We start from the raw sequence: 21,080 nt of genomic DNA, 5'->3' as shown, positions 1-21,080 counted from the left end.
AAAAGCTGAAAGAAGAAGAAGAAGAAGAAGAAGAAGAAGAAGAAGAAGAAGAAGAAGAAGAAGAAGAAGAAGAAGAAGAAGAAGAAGAAGAAGAAGAAGAAGAAGACCAGTTTTATTTAGTTAATACCAGAAGAGTCAATACTTGATGTAATTATTTTCTATTAGGACTGAACTGCAGGCAGTGATCACTTCATGATGCCTTAAACAACAGCAGTTCAAGTTTTTCAGGTGAGAGTGCTGGTCAAAGCTTTCCCCCAAAAAATGGGAAGAGATGGAATCTTGAACTGGTTTAGAAAATTTGCTGAATTGCTAACAGATTTTTTTAAAGCCTTAATTTTTTTTATGAAAACCTTTGTTAAGATACAAAGCATTAGTCATTTTACAATGAGGAAACAGGAAAAAAAGAACTCAAGAAAAATGATCTGTGTGTCATGCTAAAGATCAACGTTGGGCCCCAATAACAATGGCAATGTCAAAATGATCACTCATTAGAGCTGTGATGGCTGATCCTGTAAAGGAGAAAGTTACCTAAATTATTATTAAATGTCTGTGGAGGTTCTCAGTCATCCAGGTCATGGTGAATTCTTGTTGAAATCTTCTTGTCTTGGTAACTGGACTTGAATTTCTTCACTTATTCACTCATTCACTTATTCACTTATTCACTCACAGATTATGGTACCCATAATCCATAATCCATTATTGTATCCATAATCTGGACCCGCCCAAACACTTGGCAATTGTATTCAGAAACTCCCCCTAGGTCATGAGAACTGAAGAAGCCTCTCGGATGAGGGGTGAAACATCTTCGAGTGAAGAAATTCAAGTCCAGTTGACAAGACAAGAGGATTTCAACAAGAATTATTATAAAATATTAGAGAGGAATTAGGTGAATTATTAACTACTAGCTTTTATTGACTGTGAGAAAAACAGGGATTTTTTTTCCTTGAAAATTTAAGTCTCATTCCTCAAAATGTCACAATAGGTAAATAGATAGAAAGATAGATGTTTATTGTGTGTCCAAGTAGCATAATTTTTTTCCTCGTCCAATTTTGAAAAGAAGGGTTAAAAAAATCCAATTAAAAAAATAACGTCTTTTGCAATTGTTTTTTGGGGGGCTGGCAATGGTACTTTCTCAATGGGACCTGACGGTAGTAACTTGAAGGATTGGTACAAGCGGTATCATGTCATGGTGGTGGCTTTCCTGGTAACTATCTCAGTGTAAAACTCTATGAAGGGAGGGAGTCATATGGGACCCAAATATTTTGACAACTTATTTTATTTTCCAGGAAAGTTTGATTTTATTTTGTTTAGTGGTGAGTGAATCGTACCAGGATGCCATATTGAAGGGGCAAACGGGCCGTGTTTCCTTAATGACAAAGACAGACCTGAGCTTCCTCCGTAGTTGGAGACGCTGCTGATGTTTCTAAGGTATAGACAGTATGTGTATTAATGGTCAAGGCTGTGTCAGTCTCAGTCCCCTGGTATTTGAATGACTTGTTCCACCAACTGACCATTGGTGCTGAGTGTCTGAAAAATAGGAAACTGCTGTGACACCACTTTTTCTCGGCTCCCACAGTATACCTCTTTGGTTTTATTGATGTTGTGCACAGGAGACTTTCCTGGAAAGTGCTTTGGCTTCAGTCACATGGATAAGAAAAGAGAATTATGCATTAAAATTGTGTTAACACTGTTGACAGTTGAAGAGCAGTCAATGAAAAAAAATCCTGGTGTAGGGATACATTGAGTTAAGCTGCTTGCCCATTGAGTACAACAGTCAGAAATGCATCCACTCCATGTTTGACCTGATAAGCACCGAGAGTGAATCCAGCCTCTTTGCCACCATGCTGTAGCGTTGGACAGACATAAGTCTCTTCATGCATTTGCATAATACAGGTGTTAGGGAAACAGGTATGAAGTTGCTGAGGTACTCAGCATGTGACTTTTTTGGGAATTGGAATTATTTCAGATTCCTTTCTGTAGTGAGGTACACAGACAGATTCCAGGAGTTGCTGGAAGAGTACTCAGGCGAGTGGGGCAGTTTTTCTCCAGCCTTCCTCTGAGCTTGTTCATACCAGTCGCTTTATATGAGTTTACTCTGGCAAAGACGGAGGTCACCAACTTCTTGTCGATAGAAAGGGCTGGGATGGATCCTGGCTTTGGTGGGGTCCTGCTGGCTGATATGATAGATCTTCTGCAGAAGATGTTGAGTTGCTATGAAAAGGGGCAAGACCCCGGCGGTTGATCTCTGCAAGCTTGGGGGCTTTCCCATTCATAATTTTCAACTCCTGCCATGCTTCCTTTGCATTTCCAAATATTAGCTTAGGTTCCCCTTATTTTCTCACTTCTCACTTTAAAAATGAGCTTTGGCCATTTTGTCCTACCCTATAAATTCTTATCCAAGCTCCCTTACCTCAGGGTTGTTCCCCTCTAACAATGCCTTTTCCTCTGAATTTTGCACATTTTCATGTCTTTAGTAACCCACTGTTTGTTATTTGTATGCAGGGTTATTTGCTTGGTGGGAGTGACAGCATGTAAAGCTATAGAAGAATGGTAAATTGTAATGGTAGATAACGGACTATGTTAAAGGTTTTCACAGTGGATCCAGGAAAAGGTATTGATCCAGTGGATTTTTATGTTTAGAAGATGAGGGAAGGAAGGATTTTTTTAGAAAGGGTTCTTTGCTACATACATTTTTTTTCTTTTTTATGAACTGTCCTTCAGACTTTTGGACAGCCCGCACAATAATATGAGGAACACCACAATGTATTCTTGAAAATGCCAGATGAATTATATCCTTGGCAGTTTTCTCCAAATGTAAATATCAACAAAGACATGACATGAATACATTAGGATATTTGTCAGCTAACCATGAAGAACATCATTAAATTGGTCTTGTACTGGATGTATTTTAGAGTATGTGATTGAAAAATACATCAAAGCTAACTTACAAAGTATATTTACTTTGAATGGTTTCAGTTATTTCATTACATCATGTTGTCAAGAACTGCATTATGTTAAGTTACATTTCACAGCCTTTTTTTTTCAAATTGTTATTTCTCTATTCCTGTGACCTCGTGCTTCTCAATTATATTCTGTGACTCAATTATATTCTTCCCTCCACTCTCTGCCACAACTAGTATCATTTTTCTATAAAATTGTTATATGTACACCTCTGTATAGCATTGTATTCTTATTAATGTAAAAGAAAATAGAAAAGAAAGAAAAATAGATTGACTTGCAAAAAAGAATAACTTATTCAGTGTTTTTTTTATTCTGTAACGGAAAAGATTCAAAGGGCATCAATTTTCCAGGAATTTATAAAAATAAACTCCTTATTTAAACTATAAACCTTTTTGTTTCGCACACCCCACTATCTCAGAAGCAATGCCCGAACCAAAGCCATGCAACTTGCAGTGCCATCTTGTTAACACTGGGTGTCACTAGTTTATTTCATCTGAAGACTGCATTTTATCAGGCCATGAAAAAATTTGCTATTGTTCTTTGGAACATAGGAAGTTGATCACACATGAGAGGAATTATTCACACTTAGTGACTGCAAATTAACCAAGCAGCAGCAAATAATCCAACAAAAGTTCACACATCCCATTATAAATTGCTGCAGTATATTGAGTTCAGGCATTTGTAAAACAGGGAAGCTGCAACAACACAATGTTTACTGTTATTGCAGTTCAATACCTCACAAAGGTGCTGCCACCATCTGACCGAAATACTCCAAGAGGGCTGACTTCTCCACAAGGTCATATAAAACACCTGATCTTGAAATGCTTGCCTGAAGATGTGAACCTGTGATGGGTTTAAAAGCATTGTAAGCAAAAGACTCATTAGACTTAAAGAGCGTGGCAACCCAACAGTGGCAAAACCAGCTCCTGACAATTAACTAACACTTAGGTCACTTGCACGGCTCATGTAACACACTGCACTCGGTAACTTCTGTTTAACTTTCAGACCAAACAGGTCAATAGGAAATCAACTGCTCCTCTGTATGAAACATCTAATCAGTAAACTCATGAGAGGTCAGCAGACCAGGAATGAAATCCACTGCCAGACTCCAAACTACACCCCACCCCAGATGACTGCCAAACAGAAGAAAATAAAATGAAGCAAAATGACAAATAATGCTCGTATGTAGAGCAAACGCAAGTATAAAGCTGAAGCGATCTAGCTCACAAGTGACCATCAAAATGCTCTCAGGTTGACATTCACCCACCTTTTGGTGTACAAAAACTGAAGCCACACAGCCAGAAGAGTTCTGTTATGATGGGTGTGGCCGCATTGATGTTACAACCTGACGAATGGGCAGCGACATGAAATGAAGACTTACGATGAAGTTTAAAAGTTATAGTTTTGTTTTTATGATATAATTACCATACCAAAACATTTAGTGGACTAGAGAGTGGTGAACTATTGCCAACTTCCAACCACACCTCCTTAGGTGAAGGCTCATACAACACCCAGGATATTTTTCTGGGACTGGAAGACCTATGAGGATGCAGAGAAAGCGATTTATATGCATGTATAGGACATGGTAGATTTATTTTCTTTCTTTCTTTTTCTTCAGAGTCTTGTCTAGGCATTCTGATAAACCAGTACCCGCTGCTTTTCCTGGACATAAACATTCATAATGAACTATTACACATGGTTATGAGAGTTCTGCTGCTAAATTGATTATCTAATCTTCAGAGCTGTCACACTAAGGCAAGTCACATCATCATGTAACCCAAGAAACTAAAAATTGAAAACATTTTTATTGTCAAAGAGCCTCGAAATTGGAGTCTAACATAGGTAGGAAAAAATCCAATATGGCGCTGGGTGCGTAAATGAGTGATATACTGTCTCATTCTTTCTTATATTCTTTCGTGCCGTGAAAGCTTAATGGGAATCAAAGTAGCACTGTATTTAAACAGTGAATTATAGATGAACTCATATGCATTTTAACCCATGATGGTCAACTGCTGAATAAAATATCAGCTTTAGCTAACATAGTCACAGTAGCATTCTAATGGATTGACAATAACTGTCCAAATTAACTTTAAATGTGGGCTAACATACAATAAAATGTTTGGAAATTCCAGATGCATTTTCATTGACCGACTGGTGCAAAATGCTGCAAAGATTTAACTTAAACCTGAGAACAGCAAACCAGCCCATAGGTATGCCTTGGTATTAAATGTTAAAAATGCACCTGACCCACTCATTATCCGTTATTCTGCGTGGAAAATTGTCATGGTCTTCAGACGAACTAATAAGCTGAAAAAATCCACAAGTCATTCCAAATATCGTTGTCAAGCAGGCCATTGAGATGACACTGTACCTCACTTATATTTCCAAGACTAAAATTAACATTTGATTCTAAGACATTAAGTAAATGATGATGATAAAAATATAGCAAATCAAATATTCAAACGGGCCATAAAAGATGAAACAGACAAGCATTTTCATGTCATACAGCTCACCAACTAAACCTCAGCCTGGGCAGGTCAACCGTAGAAGGTGTGCATGACACACTGCTACTGACTTTGGAGCCAGATATTGTCAATACAGAAAACAAGAGGTTAGTTATCGGATGTTTAAAGCACTGTTTCTCATTACTTTTTATCTTGGGCTGTAACCAGATATAGCATTGAAGTTTAAACTTGTGGAAAAAAGGGCCTGAACATGTAATAACATACAGTGTCATGAGATGCCACACCTACCTGTGAAATATCTTTGCATTCTTTTTTTGAGATCGAACATCCCATTGTGCCGGTGAACCACACTTAATTGCCTAAAGAGCGGCATAATCGACAACACCACACCTTTTTTTATTGTGAAAGATGGAGGTATATTTCAGATCATGGATCTTATGGAGTTAATGGAAGAATTGAAACAGATAGGACAGATAGGAATACTGTGGCAAGAAGGGTGTGTAGAGCAAACAAAAGAAATGACGAAATGCTTGAATCACAGAAAGACTTTGACCTGGTGCCAGGACAGGATCACAGCAGGGGCACGGCATTATGCTCTGAGTTTCCATTTTATAGTAAGTCACGCTGATTCAGAGTTCTAAAATCTTGGGATTTTGTATAATCATTTGTTCTTTTCTTGAAACAGGAATCTCTTGTCGTCAGACTTGCTGAGAACACTTGGTTTTCACAAGAAAGAGGTCAGACATACACCCTAGAACCCCAGAAAGACTGGCAACTTGCTTTAGGAGACAAGTTTGCAATGTGAGTCAGAAGCTGTATTTTTCAGTGACTCAACCGATCCACCACAGAGCCTTTTCACTTCTCAGAGACGTGCCCTCCGCCTTCCCTCTCACACAGCCAACCCTGGCCTGCTCTTGTGTGGGTCTTTACCTCATCACGGCATCACTTTCTCCCATTTAAATGAGTGACAATACATCTTCAAATAGCCAAAATGAGTGAATCAATATTTCCTTTTTTTTGTGAAAATCAGTATTGTTAACCTCGCTGATGTAATAAAATCAAAAACATCAGTCTCAGCTTTCAGTCGCCAGAGTTATAGGAAAGTTAAAAGAACATCTAATTGTATGCTGGCCATGTTTACTTTTCCCTTTTGCGCTTGTGGGTTGAATTTCTTCTCCTTTTATAATATCGTACAGGGATGACATCTCACGGAGAATTTTCTGCTGAAGTATTGAGGGTTTAATCCTCAGAGTCATTTACTGCACAAAATCAGCAATGTTGCCAGGAAGAAACTCTTATGTCTGCTTTCAGTTTTCTTGAAGCTTTAGTAATATCAGCTGGAGGGCAGCACTGCATATTTCTCCCTTACAAGACAACATCTGTGAGCAAGGAAGTGGAGGAGGAAAGCAACTAAGGCAGCCGTAAATTGTAGAGCACGGAACAGGCTGGTTTTGCTGGTGACTCAACAGCAAATAATTGAGCAGTAGTAAGTAAGATTAGGGAATGAAAGGGAGCATGAAAGCAGTAACAGGGGTGATACAGTAAGAGGAAGATTGGCTTTGTCATGCTTAAGAACTTCAAGCTATGCTGTGGGGAGGATGACAAACAGGAATCTTTCTTGTATAAATCTTTGGGCCTTGAAATCACGGATGGCCTCATCATTTTTGTCCTAGCTTCCTGTTTTTTCACACTCGAGTGGTGACGAGCTCTCAAACTTTAAGCAATCAAGAGACCAAAAAGCTTCACTGTTCCCCGATCATGTAGGGTGAAAAAGACTTTGGACTCCAAACAAACTGTGAAAACAAGCAAATATTGACAGTTTCATTTGGGCATGTGTACAGTAATGGGTCAACATTTTGAGTAATTTGTTATTTGCAATGACTAAAAGTGTCATGTTTAAGGAAGGTTTGCCTGACCCAAATGCAAGGACACTCAGGAGGAAGGGCGTATTCAGGGGTTTATTGACAAGAAAGGGGAATGGGGAGCTGTGCTGGGGCAGGGTTGTGTCCTGGGGAATGTTTCGGGTGTCTCAGGAACCAGGAGCTGGCCAGGGGTGACAGGAGCCAGGAGCTGGCCAGGGGAGGCGTCGGGGGTCACAGGAACCAGCATAGAGAAGCGGCAGGTGAACTAGCGAGGAACAACCAGCCATCTGGCAGCGAATTGTTGGTGGCAGGCTCCTCTGCTTGATGAGGCCCGTTCAGCCGCGGGTGTGCCGGCACCCCCAGCTGGAATCATTCACTTGCTCAGTCAGGCTCTCTGGTGGGCTGCTCCCAGAGCCTGAGCCCAGGATCCCAACATCAAGGAGAAGAAGGATGACCTTCTCTCTGTTAGTGACTTAGAAACATGTTGGGCACCTTCTTTAGTTTTCAAGAAGTAACAGTAACCTGTGATGTAAGAAGGGTGACTCAGTCAGAATTAACTGAATGCTGGTTCCAAAAATTCCCCCAAATTTCTTAGGAATACATATGATAACTCATGCATCGACATATTACGGAATAAGCATGTGAAATGACAGGATGTTGTATTTTTAGAATCAGTTTTCAATTTCTTTACAATAATGATGATTTAGATAGCGTTTCCACTGGATAGATGACAAATAAACAAGTTAAACCGTAAATCACATGCTGTATCTTTCCTGCAAAGCCTCAATCCTTTGACCTGAAACTCCAAGTGAACTGTGGTTTGGGTTCCCAGGGCTGTGGAAAGCCTCCTGCTGGGCCTTCAGACCCACTGCCCATATAGAAATGTTGGGCAGAAGCTGCCCAGGCCTGGAGAGCTACATCCTGGGCAAAGAATTGCTCTTTATATGATCTCTCTGTTGCCTTTCTTTGAAGCTGTTGCCATGAAATCAGATGTCACATTAATCCTCCCCACTTCCTCAGTCACTTCTCTGCCTGCACACTCTTGTTTTGTTCTGCATTAGTACCCCGCGAATAATCCCTCCTTAATTTCTTTCCTTGTCTTGGGTCACATAATTTTTTTTTCAATGTTCTTTGTCTCCAACCTTATGGCTGTGCTTGTAATAAGTGCTTTTCGCAAGTTATACAATTTGAAATGAATGTTTGTTTTTTTTTCAAAGAGGAGACAAGTTTTCAAATACTCAATTTAATCAAACGTCATACTAAAGACTGGCTTCCTCCCCCTCCTCGGCCACATCCTCTGTCCGGTGGCTGTTGTCTCTTTGATAACTGAACTGTCTCCTGATCAGGTCAAAGACCTTGATGCGAAGTCCACTCAGGCATTTCAGAAACCCGATTCCTTCCTGATGCCTCCCACTTGTCAGACCGAACCACAAATTCATTCTGTTAACAAGGATTATTTTTCAAATTCTAAATATCTCACCAGAAGGTAGAAATAAAGTCTGTTATACAGAGGTGATCCCGAACTAAATTCCATTTTTATAAAATAACTACATTTTAGGAAGATCTCATATGGCGTTCCTTAGGCAGTTTTTGTTGAAATAGAAACATCAAACATGATTGTTCCATGTCAGGCTGAAGGAAGTGGTGGGCGTCACATTGACACCTCAGCAACTTCATGTTACTCACTCAAAAATGTGGAGGAACTTTGGATTTCTTACAGTGTAGCTGCCGCAAAGAAGGTGTTGTAACATCTTTTAAATAGGTTTGTCTTAAATATGTAGCCTCTTTGATATTTTTGCAGCCTATAACATTAATTCAACAGGGCCCCTATGGCAACAGCCGTCTAATTGCTATTACATGTTTGTACACAGCTGGTTCCTTTAGGAAGAGAGAGGGAAACCCCCATCTTAACATGCCAGCACATCATCCATAGGCCATGTTAACACCTGCCAACGTAATTTCCCAATCCCAGATGAGATGATGTTTAATAAAGGGGCAGCGGACATGTTTATTCTATAATGTTTTTCTTTTGAATGGATGTTTGTAGCATCTACTGTGGGGCCAAAGGCCCAAATAATGTAAACTAATCATTTTACTTCGGCATTATTTGTTTTAACTGAGTTTAAAACATGTCCGTGGCTTTCTGCTAACCTTAATGGTTATTTAGTAGTAACCCCTCATTAGTAGCAACCCCACAGCTTTAAGAGAAAGCTTAAGGAAAAGAGAGTTACAGATGTGGGAGGTGGGTTTCTGACTGCACTGACAGCTGTGAGGGACAGAGGTCTCTCTGAGCAGGAAATGACTTGACCTCCCGTGTGGGAGACTGGCCCACCCCGACAAATTCCCCCATAGCTCTGAGCATCCTGGGTCGCCACAGGCGCCAACCGAGGGCCAACAAAGCAAATCTGTTGCTCCAGGTGGCAAAAAAATTCTACTTTGCGATTTGTTTCTATACAGTACATCTGACTGTAAATAGGGTGTCCACTATAGGATGAAGTTAAAAATCCAGATGTAAGATGCTTTGTTGGTCTTCAAAGACAAGCTTTATTTTTTGTAAGTGTGGTTTGATGACTGATAGCATATATATTTTTTTAGGACTGGACTCATGGCAATCACTTGATTGCACAACACGAAGTTAATCAAATTGTATATTTGCTAACATGTATGAGTATTCCTTTAAGTAAACATACTACAGTGGTAGGAGAGGGACAGTACGTGACTGCAAGAGTAGGACATTTCATGTGGTATATTTATTTTTTGGGTTTACGTTTTTATGCGTACCGTCGGTATCTTGCTATTGGGCACTCATTGATCCTGACATGATCTCATAAGTATCTTATTCCCGCACTATAACAAAAAGGATAGGCAGGAAGGAAGGAAGGAAACTGGTCACAGGGTCACAATCATTTTCTTTTGAACTTTCAGATCATTTCACTTCGGCGCTCTTTAAATAGACAGTTTGTCTGTTTGCGATGTACATTTATTTGATTGAGATCTGTATGTAAAGAGTTGTGCTTGAGTCTGTGGTAAAAATCAAAAACAACTTCTCTCCCTACTCTTCCTATCTGTTTTTTTTCAAGTAAATGGCCTCCTGTATTGTCCTCTTGCCCCTCAGCGTGGGTGAAGACAAACACAGAATGAAGGACTGGCTTAAAAACAAGTTTTTGTCCAGTACAGGGGTTACTGAAAGCTACATGGAAGTAAGAGAGAACAAGATATGAAGTTTAGCTATAGGGGCAATGATTTCGGCACTTATATACAATTTTATTTGTCACTTAAAAGTAACAGGTTTTTCAGAGAAGTAACAGGTGTAGATTTGGGGGATGATAAAAGGTTTCATGTTCAGTGTGACTGTCATCAGTTTTTAACTTGTCTCTCTAATTCCAGTACATTCTGCCCTTGTAAGCAATTATTACCAAATATTTACTCTGTGTAATGAGGACAATGACATTGTCATTGTCACGGTGGCATTCTAAATTCATACCTTCTTCTCTATCAGCTGTATACTGTGCATTTTCAAAAACACCACCCACACACTCTCAGACTCCCACGTAGGTCAGTCCAAATAGGTTTACTGTCCTGCGAAGGGCAAGTTCCCATAGCATTATCACAACAAAGACTATTCAAATGAATTTTCCAAAGTTTACTTGTAATTTTAGCCTCAAGGAGAGTAAACAGTGCTCAAAAAATGACTTTGACTGAAAGGAGAATATAATGACTTCAGGGAAAACATTGAAATTCTAGTTTGAGTCACACCTGTGAAGTCACATGTGTATCTCAGTGGTTCCCACACATTTGCTGTGCAGCTGGAAGTAAGGAAACAGTTTAATGATGATGACTGAAGCCCTTGGACGAGTTTTCTTTATTGCAGTTTATGTCAGCCAGATTGTCAATGAAATATCCATCGTGTTCAAGTAATGTCAAAATATGATCCCCGCAATTTAATGGTAAAGCACTAATAGCAGTTCTGTTGAACTGAAAGACTGTTATTTTGAGGAAAGCAACATAATAAAAATGGGCATTCTAAAGAAAGAATTTAAGCGCCGTTATGGTGCACATTAATAACAGCAACGTGCGTATTGGCTACCACTCTTTTGTATTGAGTAAAAATGCGAGTAGTGGGAGAGCACTATTTAAAATATGTGCTGGAAAAAGAAAAAAAAAAACATTGGTGCTAGGAGTCCTTAAGTTTTTCCTCATTGTTGGGATTTTCAGGGATAAGTTTTTTTTCCCTTTTTTTCTGATGAAGGCGGTCTTGGGTGGAGTTTTAATGACGGTTCTGGACGCGTTTATAAGAAGAAGTGGAGCGCCGCGTCACCCCGTCGAGATGAGCTCACTTCCCAGCCTTGTTGACAGGGAGACGCAGGAACACATGGCTCTGCGCTGATCGGGACTCCTCGGGTTTCTCACCGCGCTGTCCGCCTACAGACACCACACTTTGGGGTGATGTAGCGCACGTCTGGAAGGTAAGAGACTGCCGTCACATAACGAATTACCCGGAGAGGTTTGTCGAGAGCAAGGATGTGAGAAAGGGAGCCTGTCGTAATCCAGCGACTTTTCCTCGAACTCACCGTTCACCCCTCGAAAGTGCTGGAGGACGCGGTCGGTCTATTTGTTTTCTTTCTTATCGAAATAAATGGATATTTTAGCAGCGCAAGTGCGGCGTTAAGGTGGCGGACGGGAGTCAGGGTTCGCTCCCCGCTCGCTAGCTTAAATCCCGGCGAGGCGTCGCTGGGTTCCCGCTGCTTCGCCGGGCGGCGCTGAAGAGCAAGGTTTGGACCGCCGGATTTCACAAAATGCCAAATTAGACGAACTCCAGGTCACTCACAGGCTTGCGAGAGGGGAAGTGATTGAGAGGAGTTTGTAGTAAAGTCTTGTGTTTTCCCACACCCCATCTACATCTACTCTAGTGATACAATGAACAGTCTATTCTACCCAGACTTGTGTTATTACTTCAACAGTCAAGTCAATGACGTCTTTCTAGAGAATAGATAGAACTGAGTCTGCAAGGCATTGATGGAAACTAAAGCTGTCAGCTTTCTCCATCCGCTTGGGTGCACCAGGCTGTGTTACCAAGGACTGGACACTGTACAAAACAGTTGTTTGTTGTATTATTAGAGACCAACTTATCAAATAGTTTCACAATGAAAATAAGCCACAGGTGTAATCTAAATAATATTGTTTATAAAGCTTTTTCATACCTAGGGCTATTTCTTTTTTTTTATCTTGGAGGAGTAATTATTGTATGGAAAAGCCCTGAGTTTAACTTAATCGGCCAAATTCAAATCTATTTGTATGTACAGATTGGCCCCTGTAAGTACAAAATTCATGCCAGGGTTTTAATGATATTTTCTGCAATAGTCCGGTCTGTCCTGACTCCTGACGACCATGGACAACTCATCAAGGTCGCCCCATGAGATAAACAAACTGTTATTTCTTTCTTGTCTCTGGCTTGTCCTTTTTAAACTGTGGCAACAAACACAATCCCCTGCAGGGGATTTGGACCACAGACCCATACCTTTGCCATGTCTGCTTGTCTCCATGGTATATCTTCAGTCCTAACCTCATGGGAGAGTTTGCTTGGATTTTCAGGGCAGTTTTGCTGCGCACCAAAGTGACACAAAGGCCCATTCATGCCCGAGAGTGGCTCCATTCATGCACACTGAGTAATTGCCGGTAGAATTCGTAATTGTTCACCGGCTTCCATCGCCGAGGCTTACTGTCGGACATGATGCAACGGTTGTATGTCATAAATATTCAGATAAATGCACAGGTCCCTGTTTTGTTTTCTGTGGTTTGTTGTTGCATTATGTATGCTCTGCTCTGTTTGCCACCCACATCGATTGTATACTCTGCAATGACAGAAAACAAGGCTTGACTTGAAAAGGGAATTGATGTTCCGTTCCTATAATGTTCATCTTACATGTGGATTGTTGCAGTATTCAGTTCTATTGTTGAAAAAATAAATGAAGGGTAACTGCTTCTTAGTTTGTCCATCACAAAGTCAGAGTCAAGATTGGTTGACTCCACCGAAATGGGATGCTAAGAGTTCTTACTTAGGTTGAGGGACTTGACTCCAGAAAGTCTAACCTTCCATTTTGTCAAAAAAGCTGAAATTTGTCAGCTTTTGATTACCTTTCTCTAAGTAGGCTGGTCCTCACATGAATAGATGGTCTTTTTATCCATAAAGTTATAATGTCAGCAGGTGGGAAGCAGCCAGCATATTAATATGCATGTTAACATAGCCACCAAGTACCCTGATTGCTATTTGTGGCATGTTTTTTGGGATGTTTTCAACTTAATTTTATTAAGATAAAATAAAATTGATCAGATTCCATATATCCCAGTATTCTTTTCATGTAAACATCCATCCATCTTCTGACGGTTATCCTGTACTCGGGGTAGCAGGGGATGCTGGAGCCTATCCGGGCTGTGATCGAGCGAGAGGCGGGGTACACCCTGGACTGGTTGCCAGTCAATTGCAGGGCAGCATATAAAGACAAACAACCTCTTAACTCACTCACTCATTCAGGGCAATTTCCCCAATTTTTTTCTATTAATCTGCTGCAATCTGCCAAAAAAAAAAAAAAAAAAAAAAAAACTCACCCACTTACTGTAAATTGTAATAATTTATCTATCTATATATATGTTCATAACTGCAATATTTCATAACAGCAGCAACATGTACAATATTTGTTCATACTGTTGTGCACTACCGATCTTTCACTTGTTACTTAAGACACTTTGTAGTTTATTTGTATTTCTTATACTCCCTTTTTCTCTTTTTTTTTTCTTTCTTTTTTTTACTGTTTATACAATTTTCTATTATTTATTATTGTTATATTTTTCTTGTAACTCTGGCACATCAATTTCCTTCATGATAAATAAAGTTGTTCTTATTTTTATTCTTATGTTTTTGGACAGTGAGAGGAAACTAGGGTTCTGTGAGGCCAAAGTGCTAACCACTGTGCTTACCGTGCTGCCGTCCTGTAAACATATTTTTTTAATATCCGTTTTCCTATGCCTTACGACATTTTCTCTGCTTTTTCAATTTTACTTGATTATTTACAAACTGATCCAGAAAAGCCAAAAGTTAACAGGAAAAAGTCAAATCAAAAGTCAGCAAAACACAGTTTCAAAAAGAAAATTGTTTTCAATATTATGAAATCAATTTTACCACATCATTCTGCCCCAAGCAGTTGGACGCAAAAACAAAAGAAGGGCGGAAGTCTCTTACTTTGCACAAAGGAAACATTTCAAACTCATTACACAAACGTTTCCTTATCAAGTGTTTTTATTTCACACATAAAATGGTGTTTACCTATTTGTATGACGTTTTGTAACAGATGTGGTCTTCAGATCAATTTTAAACCTATCTGAGCAGAACCAGCGCTGCTGTCATTGTCCATGTGGCACTTTGATGTGCCGTCTCAGCGGCGGTGATAGCTGTTCAGCATCATAAGAACGCAGCACAATCAGCCTTGTTGTTTGGGCAGATACTGCAGGGCTTCATGGTCACAGAGAGGAAGAAAAACGCTGTCTCCCCCCACATTTGACCCAGAGGTTGTGCAACAGGTCGCTCATCAGACAGATGACTATAAGCTAGAACCATGTGTTCTTTCTCAACACATGGCTGCTGCCTGAGTTCAGTAAAGCGAGTTCCTGGTTATTTTGGTGTGCCAATAGTTTCTTGGAGAGAAATGTTTTTTCTACTTTTCTTGAAATTGTGGTAAACCATTTACCATGTTTCTAAATATGGGAATACACTCAGAATAAGAATGTCCTAAATCATAACATTACTGTAACACAAAAGAGCACATTTTGGGCTTTTATTTTATCAGACGAACTTCATTTCAAAAGAAGTTTTATCAGCATCATGATTGTTTTTGCCAATAAATATCCCATGTATTTCTATTGTTTGCTTTTTTCAGTTTATAGTCATTATATCATTCAAATCACTATTCAACTTACTGACCCGTGACCTTTGTGATTCATACGCCTTTAAAACAGGAGCCTGTATTTGGTTGGATTCAGTTCCTATGGGGCTGATATTGTTGGTCTTGTGTCTAAAGAGTTATGTTTTTTCTTTCTTTCAGTTCAGCAAATATAACTTACAACTAAATAACTAACTTAGGTTCAGCCACTATTTGAAATGTAAGTGCCAGTTGGTCAGAACATTAGAAGAAAGCACAAAGTGTGCAAACCTAATAACTTGAGATGTACAGGTATATTGATATTCTGGTGTCATTCCAGACCAGGGGAGTTGCATGTGACTGGAAGTGCTGCATTTAGTTAGGCTGAACACAGTCTGCAGGTAATTGATCCTGATTTAGTGCAAAGTCAAGATTTTTAGGATTTTTTCAAACATTTCCACGTGTGGTGTGATTTGCTAATGAGAGACAATTATCATATCACAATCTCAAGAAATATACCACTCCCACACCATTTTCTAGTGATGTATATCAGGGGTGGGCAATTATTTTGACTGGCAGGCATTTAATTTTAATACGCGGGCAAACTAGTTATCATGTAAATTGAACAAAATGAAAATCGCAATTTAAATTTTTTGCTTTTCAATTTCAACTTTAAAATCATCAATGATCATATAAATGTACCGACATTTTTTTTGTATGTAATCTTCAATACAAAATTAAACAAAAGGAAAAAATAAAGACTTTCTAAACTCAATATTGATTGAAAATACTTATCAAAATATTCAAAGAAAATAGTTTAGCGGGCTGGATAAAAATGCAAAATGGGCCAGGTGTGGTGCGTGGGCCGTATAATGCCCAGGTCTGACGTAAATAGATATGTATATGAATATCCCTTTCTTTGTTTGTGACCTCTACAAATTCAGTTGTTTGGATAAAATGTCCGCTTTCATCATTAAATGAACAAGCAACAGAGCTTGAAGCTCAAAGACTAAGGAAAACCATTTCAAATATAAATAGTTTGTGTGTGTGAATCACCCACTCACACTGCTGTGCCATAATCTGATTCATGAAACTAACTTGGCCTTTACATCAGTACAAAACAGACATGATGGTTTCTTAGGAATACATTTCTTTCTGTGACAATATGGACGGTTATTCTGAAAAAATTCATTGGACAGCTTGACCTCAGTAGGTATGCAAAGATATCAGAAATGTCAAGGATGACACTAATACTTAACTTTCATCATGTTTCACAAGGACCACAAGAATCTATTTTTTTAATGGTTCTCACAACACTTGTGCCTGTTATTGGGTAATGTGGAACAAGATATTCAGAGCATATATTTTTTTCAGTTTTGATATATATATATATATATATAAATGTAGCTGTTGCTATGTTGAAAATCTGCAAAAAATATGGAATATTTTCCTGCATTTAAAAATGACTAAATTCTGGTTGTGTGGTTGCTTGTGGGTTTTTCAAATAATTTTCCTTGAGAAAAGTGCTCATAAATGTATACACCACAATTTTTTATGCCTATAACATCTCCATTTACTTTGAGAATATTAAATATATGGCCCAGCTGTTTTTTTATATTTTTATATTTATTTTACATTAACATAGCCATGTTTTATATTTCCAGCTAAATTTCAAACGACCAAATGTTTTTTGTTCTAGAAGAGGATTACTACATCTATGCTATTACAACTTCAAGCATTTCTAATCAGAATCCTTGGTCTTGTTTGGGGAAAGATGTGAAAAATATTAGAAATTATTTTATATTATTATATCCTTGCTTCCACTTTTTCTAATTTATAATTTTCTACTTTATACTATAACACTATAACACTATAATATTACACTATAATATTATATTAAAGTGGAATGAAGGGTATAACCCCTTACAACACATCATGTCATGCTTGTTATTTTTCAACATTGAATTACCCATCACTAGTTATATGTAGAAATGATTAGCAGACACACAGAATAGATATCTTAACCTGTTCTGCTTTGCAGAGAATGTTTAGGCCTGCAAAGTGGCAAGAATGAATACAACGTTACAGAACTTCAACGATAGAAAGTGGCTAAAGAATTAAGGTATAAGTCTCCTTGTGTTATTTCGATATCTGTACATCATTGAGCAGTGTATGTACGTTGCACTGTTTCCCTTTATTGCAACAATTACTAAAAATAAATGGGTGATTTTAATATTTTTGCAATGCTACAAACTAGATAGTATTATTTTTTTTAAATTGGTATGTATTTGGACTACAAGAGATATTATTTCTGAAAAATAATTGTGGCAATGACTTGTATTAGGATCCATTATAGTATTCAAACGAAAACAGGTGCAACAGGCGTGTTATTTCAATTTGTCTTGTTACTACCTAATATCGTTTCACGTTTTCATTTTCTCCTCTAAATCATTTCAAGCCTCTATGCAAACTGTGGTTCATTCTTACATTTTTGAATGTATTTTTTGTCTCATCTTGGCTTCGGCAAGTTTATGGCCCTTTTGACTCATAAAACCGGGCACATTTGTCATCCCTGAACTGTTTAGCAGAGGAGCGCATATCGCTCCCTGGTCACCAGCTGTTCCTGCAGTCTGGGGCACATCGGATGTTTCCACAGAGAAGGTTATGGGAAGCTCTGTCAAGATTATGGTCTGCCTCACAGATAATGCTGATTCCTGTTTTAATCAGGGTGTTGTGGCTGATGTTTGACGAAAAGGGTGATAGGTTAAGCGGTTGTTTTCGACATGTTTTTAAACCCGTTTCCTGTCCGATACCGGCAGCTAAACTAGAGGGTGGGCAACCCAATCAGTGCTGTATTTTTCTCCTCAGCACACTTAACACAAGTCCTTGTTAAGATTTTTTAAGTTGTTTTCCATGTATCTTCCTGTGAGAATTATTTCTGCCCTAAAGCAAACAACACTGATAGAAAAACCTTTTCTAATGAAGCTCTAGTTGATTTACAGTTTAGGATTCCCTGAAAGCAGTTGTTTAAGACGTGATTATTTTTTTCCTCTTCCAGCCAACATCTCCCTCTTCCAGTCTCCTTTCTTCTTGGATATGTCTGAAAACATGCTGCAACCACACGAAGGAGACCAGGTGGTTCCTTCCTCCCAGAGATGGACCATGTTCAGGGGCCACCAGAAAGAAGCCAAACCTCTTCCACCTATCCCTGATCCGGAGGAGCTCATGCTGGATGAGGCAGCTGACAATGAGGTGGAATTCTTTGCCTGTGACCGACAGCGGCTTTTGCCCAAAAGCTGCCCCAAACCCATTTGTAGGGGCAGCAACAGAGGTCAGGTTAACTACGCCTATCAGGACAGCTCTTTACGGCCTGAAGGCTCCATGGCTTTTTCCTGGCCCAGCAGAGAGGACAGATCAAGAGGTACAGGGAATGGGTTTGGGGCCAACAACTGGACTCTTTTGTCCCAGAGAGAAAACCACCAGCATGCAGACTCAGCTGTCAGGGATTCTGTGTACAACAAACTTGCAGATCAGCCGTCCAGCCATTTCTGCATGACCTCTCCCAATGACAAGCCACAAGTCCCTCCTCGCATCCCCATCCCCCCAAAACCCGCTGCTCTCACAAATACTCGAAGTGGCAACGGGGATAATGAGCCACCCAAAATCCCACCAAGGATTCCTTTAGTCCCACCCTGCCAACCCCGTTCTCCAAGCCCAAAAAGCCTTCCCATTTATATCAATGGTGTGATGCCTGCCACCCAGAGTTTTGCTGCTAACCCACAATATGTGAGCAAGGCATTACAGAGAGAGCAAAGTGAGAGGGTGCACCCTACAGTTCAGGTCTCTCCTTGCATCATTCCTATTCTGAAGGATGGAAGACAGACCAGTACCACACACTATATCCTCTTGCCACCACGACGTCAAGGGCACGCAGAGAGACGAGGTAGACTCTTGAGTGAACCTGTTAGTATGGGCAATACTAGCATCTGGCAAAATGGCTAAAGACACTTACCCAAGTTGCATGGGTCCGGAACCTGACAAAACTGACATAATTACCTGTTCAATGGAGGTTAGATTTTCTTTTTTGTATCTTAATTTGTTCATGTTTATCCGTCAAGGACTGAGGAAATACTACTTCACAGATTTTCATGATGCTGGGTGGAGTATGGGCCAAGGAAGAACCACTAAAGTTTTGGTACAATGCCAGGAATTATGTTTTTACTTTTCCATGCTCTCTAACATTGCAAAATATAGAATTTCTTCACATTTTAATTAATTTCTCAGGAAATTGTACATGGATCTTTATGAGAAAAATCTGGCATATTTATTTAACATATTTCTGATAGTGTTGGCCTCGGTTGAGGTGTGAATGCTTGGTGCACCCACATTTCAGTTGCTGCATTCTGTTCTTTGTTTTGTTTGGTTTGGTTTGACAGCATCTGTGTGGTGCATTCACATGTGTAATGTCATATTGATGTTATTTTCAATGTATTTTAATATTATATATGTCACACTGCACTGTAAGGTTTCTGTCTGTATTTAACTGTACATTTTACCAGTGAGTATTTTACCATTGCCCTCCAGATCAACCTGGAAATCATCTTAACATTCCATTATCCAGTATTTTCTCTAGTGTAGTAGAAATATTTACCTCCTATTGGTTTACTGAGATACTTCAGTTTTCCTTCTGGGATAATATTTCATGGCTCATACATGTAGAAGTCTGACAGACATACGGAAATATCACTCAATCCACCTGAGCTGATACTGTGTCCTAAATGTGAGCAAATAATTACTGTATGAACAAGCTGGACTTGTGTCAACCTCCTAATTCCATGTAATTTTGTAAAAGAAAGCTGCTTGAAATAAGTAAACAAGACCTGTAGTCATCAGTTTGTTTTGCGGGATAATTCCGACATTATGTTGTAGATGGGTAATCTTATCGGGTGAAATCTATCCAACATAACACGACGCAAATTGATGAAATGTTACTTAAACTTGAAATAGTATTTCAAGGTACAGGGGAGGGGGGTGTGTGCATGTGTGCTTTCTTTTTTCTGAGCCGCTCTATTTAAAAGCTAAAGTTACACCACGTGTAATCAGGATGAGTTTATTGATTGCTTGATTCATACACCAATATGCTGTGCTTGTGCACAAAGCCACTTATCTAAAGGTACTTTCCATCTTATTTGATTAAACCCATCCACCCAAGTTCAGAACACAACTAAAATGTTGTTTTTATAAGACAGGTTTCTCATCAAATGAAGAATTTCAATAGGTGGATTTTTGTGGTGGATTTCCGATGCTGTTGATGCTTTCCTTTTCTATACATGAGTTGGAAAAAAGGAACCTCAATTCCAATTTGGATTATCTAATTTCATGATCAAATGTGCTGTTCATGAGCTTAAAAAAGCAAAACCAAACTAGCAGGACTGCTGTGTGACATGAAAATCATTTGTTCAGTTGAGATTCATGCCAGTCTTTTGTTTACAACCTTTGTTACATTGATGAGTTGGAGGTTCTTTGGATGGTTCTCTATCAAATTCAAATTAAGAAAGGCTGTATGGATGTTCATGGTGTTCCGTCATAAACAAATCATTGTAAAATTGTGCTTTTAATCTATTTATAAATAAAATAACTTATGAATTTAATGAATGGGTCAGTTCTTTTAACCTTGTAAGATTTGTACCAAGTTTTGCTTTTCTAATTTCCTGTAAATGTTGTCATCATTGAAAGTGGACTATTTATCTAAGATACTGTAATGAAAAGAAATATTATTCCTGCATCTAGATTATTTACTTAAAACTGTGCTGCTACAACAGAAAACTTTGCAATGCTAATAAAAACAAATGTATACAACTTTGGTTTTAACTGTCATA

At 39.0% G+C, this 21,080-nt stretch overlaps 1 protein-coding gene and 1 long non-coding RNA gene across 2 annotated transcripts; one reads left to right on the top strand and one right to left on the bottom strand.

The window, feature by feature from the left end:
- Positions 1 to 11,606: 11,606 nt before the first annotated feature.
- On the bottom strand, positions 11,607 to 12,807 carry LOC147214138 (uncharacterized). The gene is made up of 2 exons (XR_015104375.1): positions 11,860 to 12,807; positions 11,607 to 11,747 (listed from the first exon to the last, which is right to left on the bottom strand). It is a non-coding gene; the product is annotated as an uncharacterized LOC147214138 (long non-coding RNA).
- errfi1b (ERBB receptor feedback inhibitor 1b) lies at positions 11,614 to 21,060 on the top strand. Its single transcript, XM_086141728.1, has 2 exons — positions 11,614 to 11,754; positions 18,260 to 21,060. The coding sequence occupies exon 2, from the start codon at positions 18,298 to 18,300 to the stop codon at positions 19,201 to 19,203; it is 906 nt and encodes a 301-aa protein (XP_085997854.1). The 5' UTR covers positions 11,614 to 11,754; positions 18,260 to 18,297; the 3' UTR covers positions 19,204 to 21,060.
- The last annotated feature ends 20 nt before the right edge of the window (positions 21,061 to 21,080 follow it).

The sequence above is a fragment of the Fistularia commersonii genome, chromosome 34 (genome assembly GCF_037954325.1).
Source record: "Fistularia commersonii isolate RoL2024-O1a breed Wild chromosome 34, RoL_Fcom_v1.0, whole genome shotgun sequence".
Taxonomy (NCBI): Eukaryota; Metazoa; Chordata; class Actinopteri; order Syngnathiformes; family Fistulariidae; genus Fistularia; species Fistularia commersonii.
This window is presented reverse-complemented; position numbering and strand designations above follow the sequence as displayed.

Coding starts and splice junctions, on each gene's coding strand:
- errfi1b (XM_086141728.1), top strand. CDS start 18,298: ATGTCTGAAAACATGCTGCAACCACACGAAGGAGACCAGGTGGTTCCT.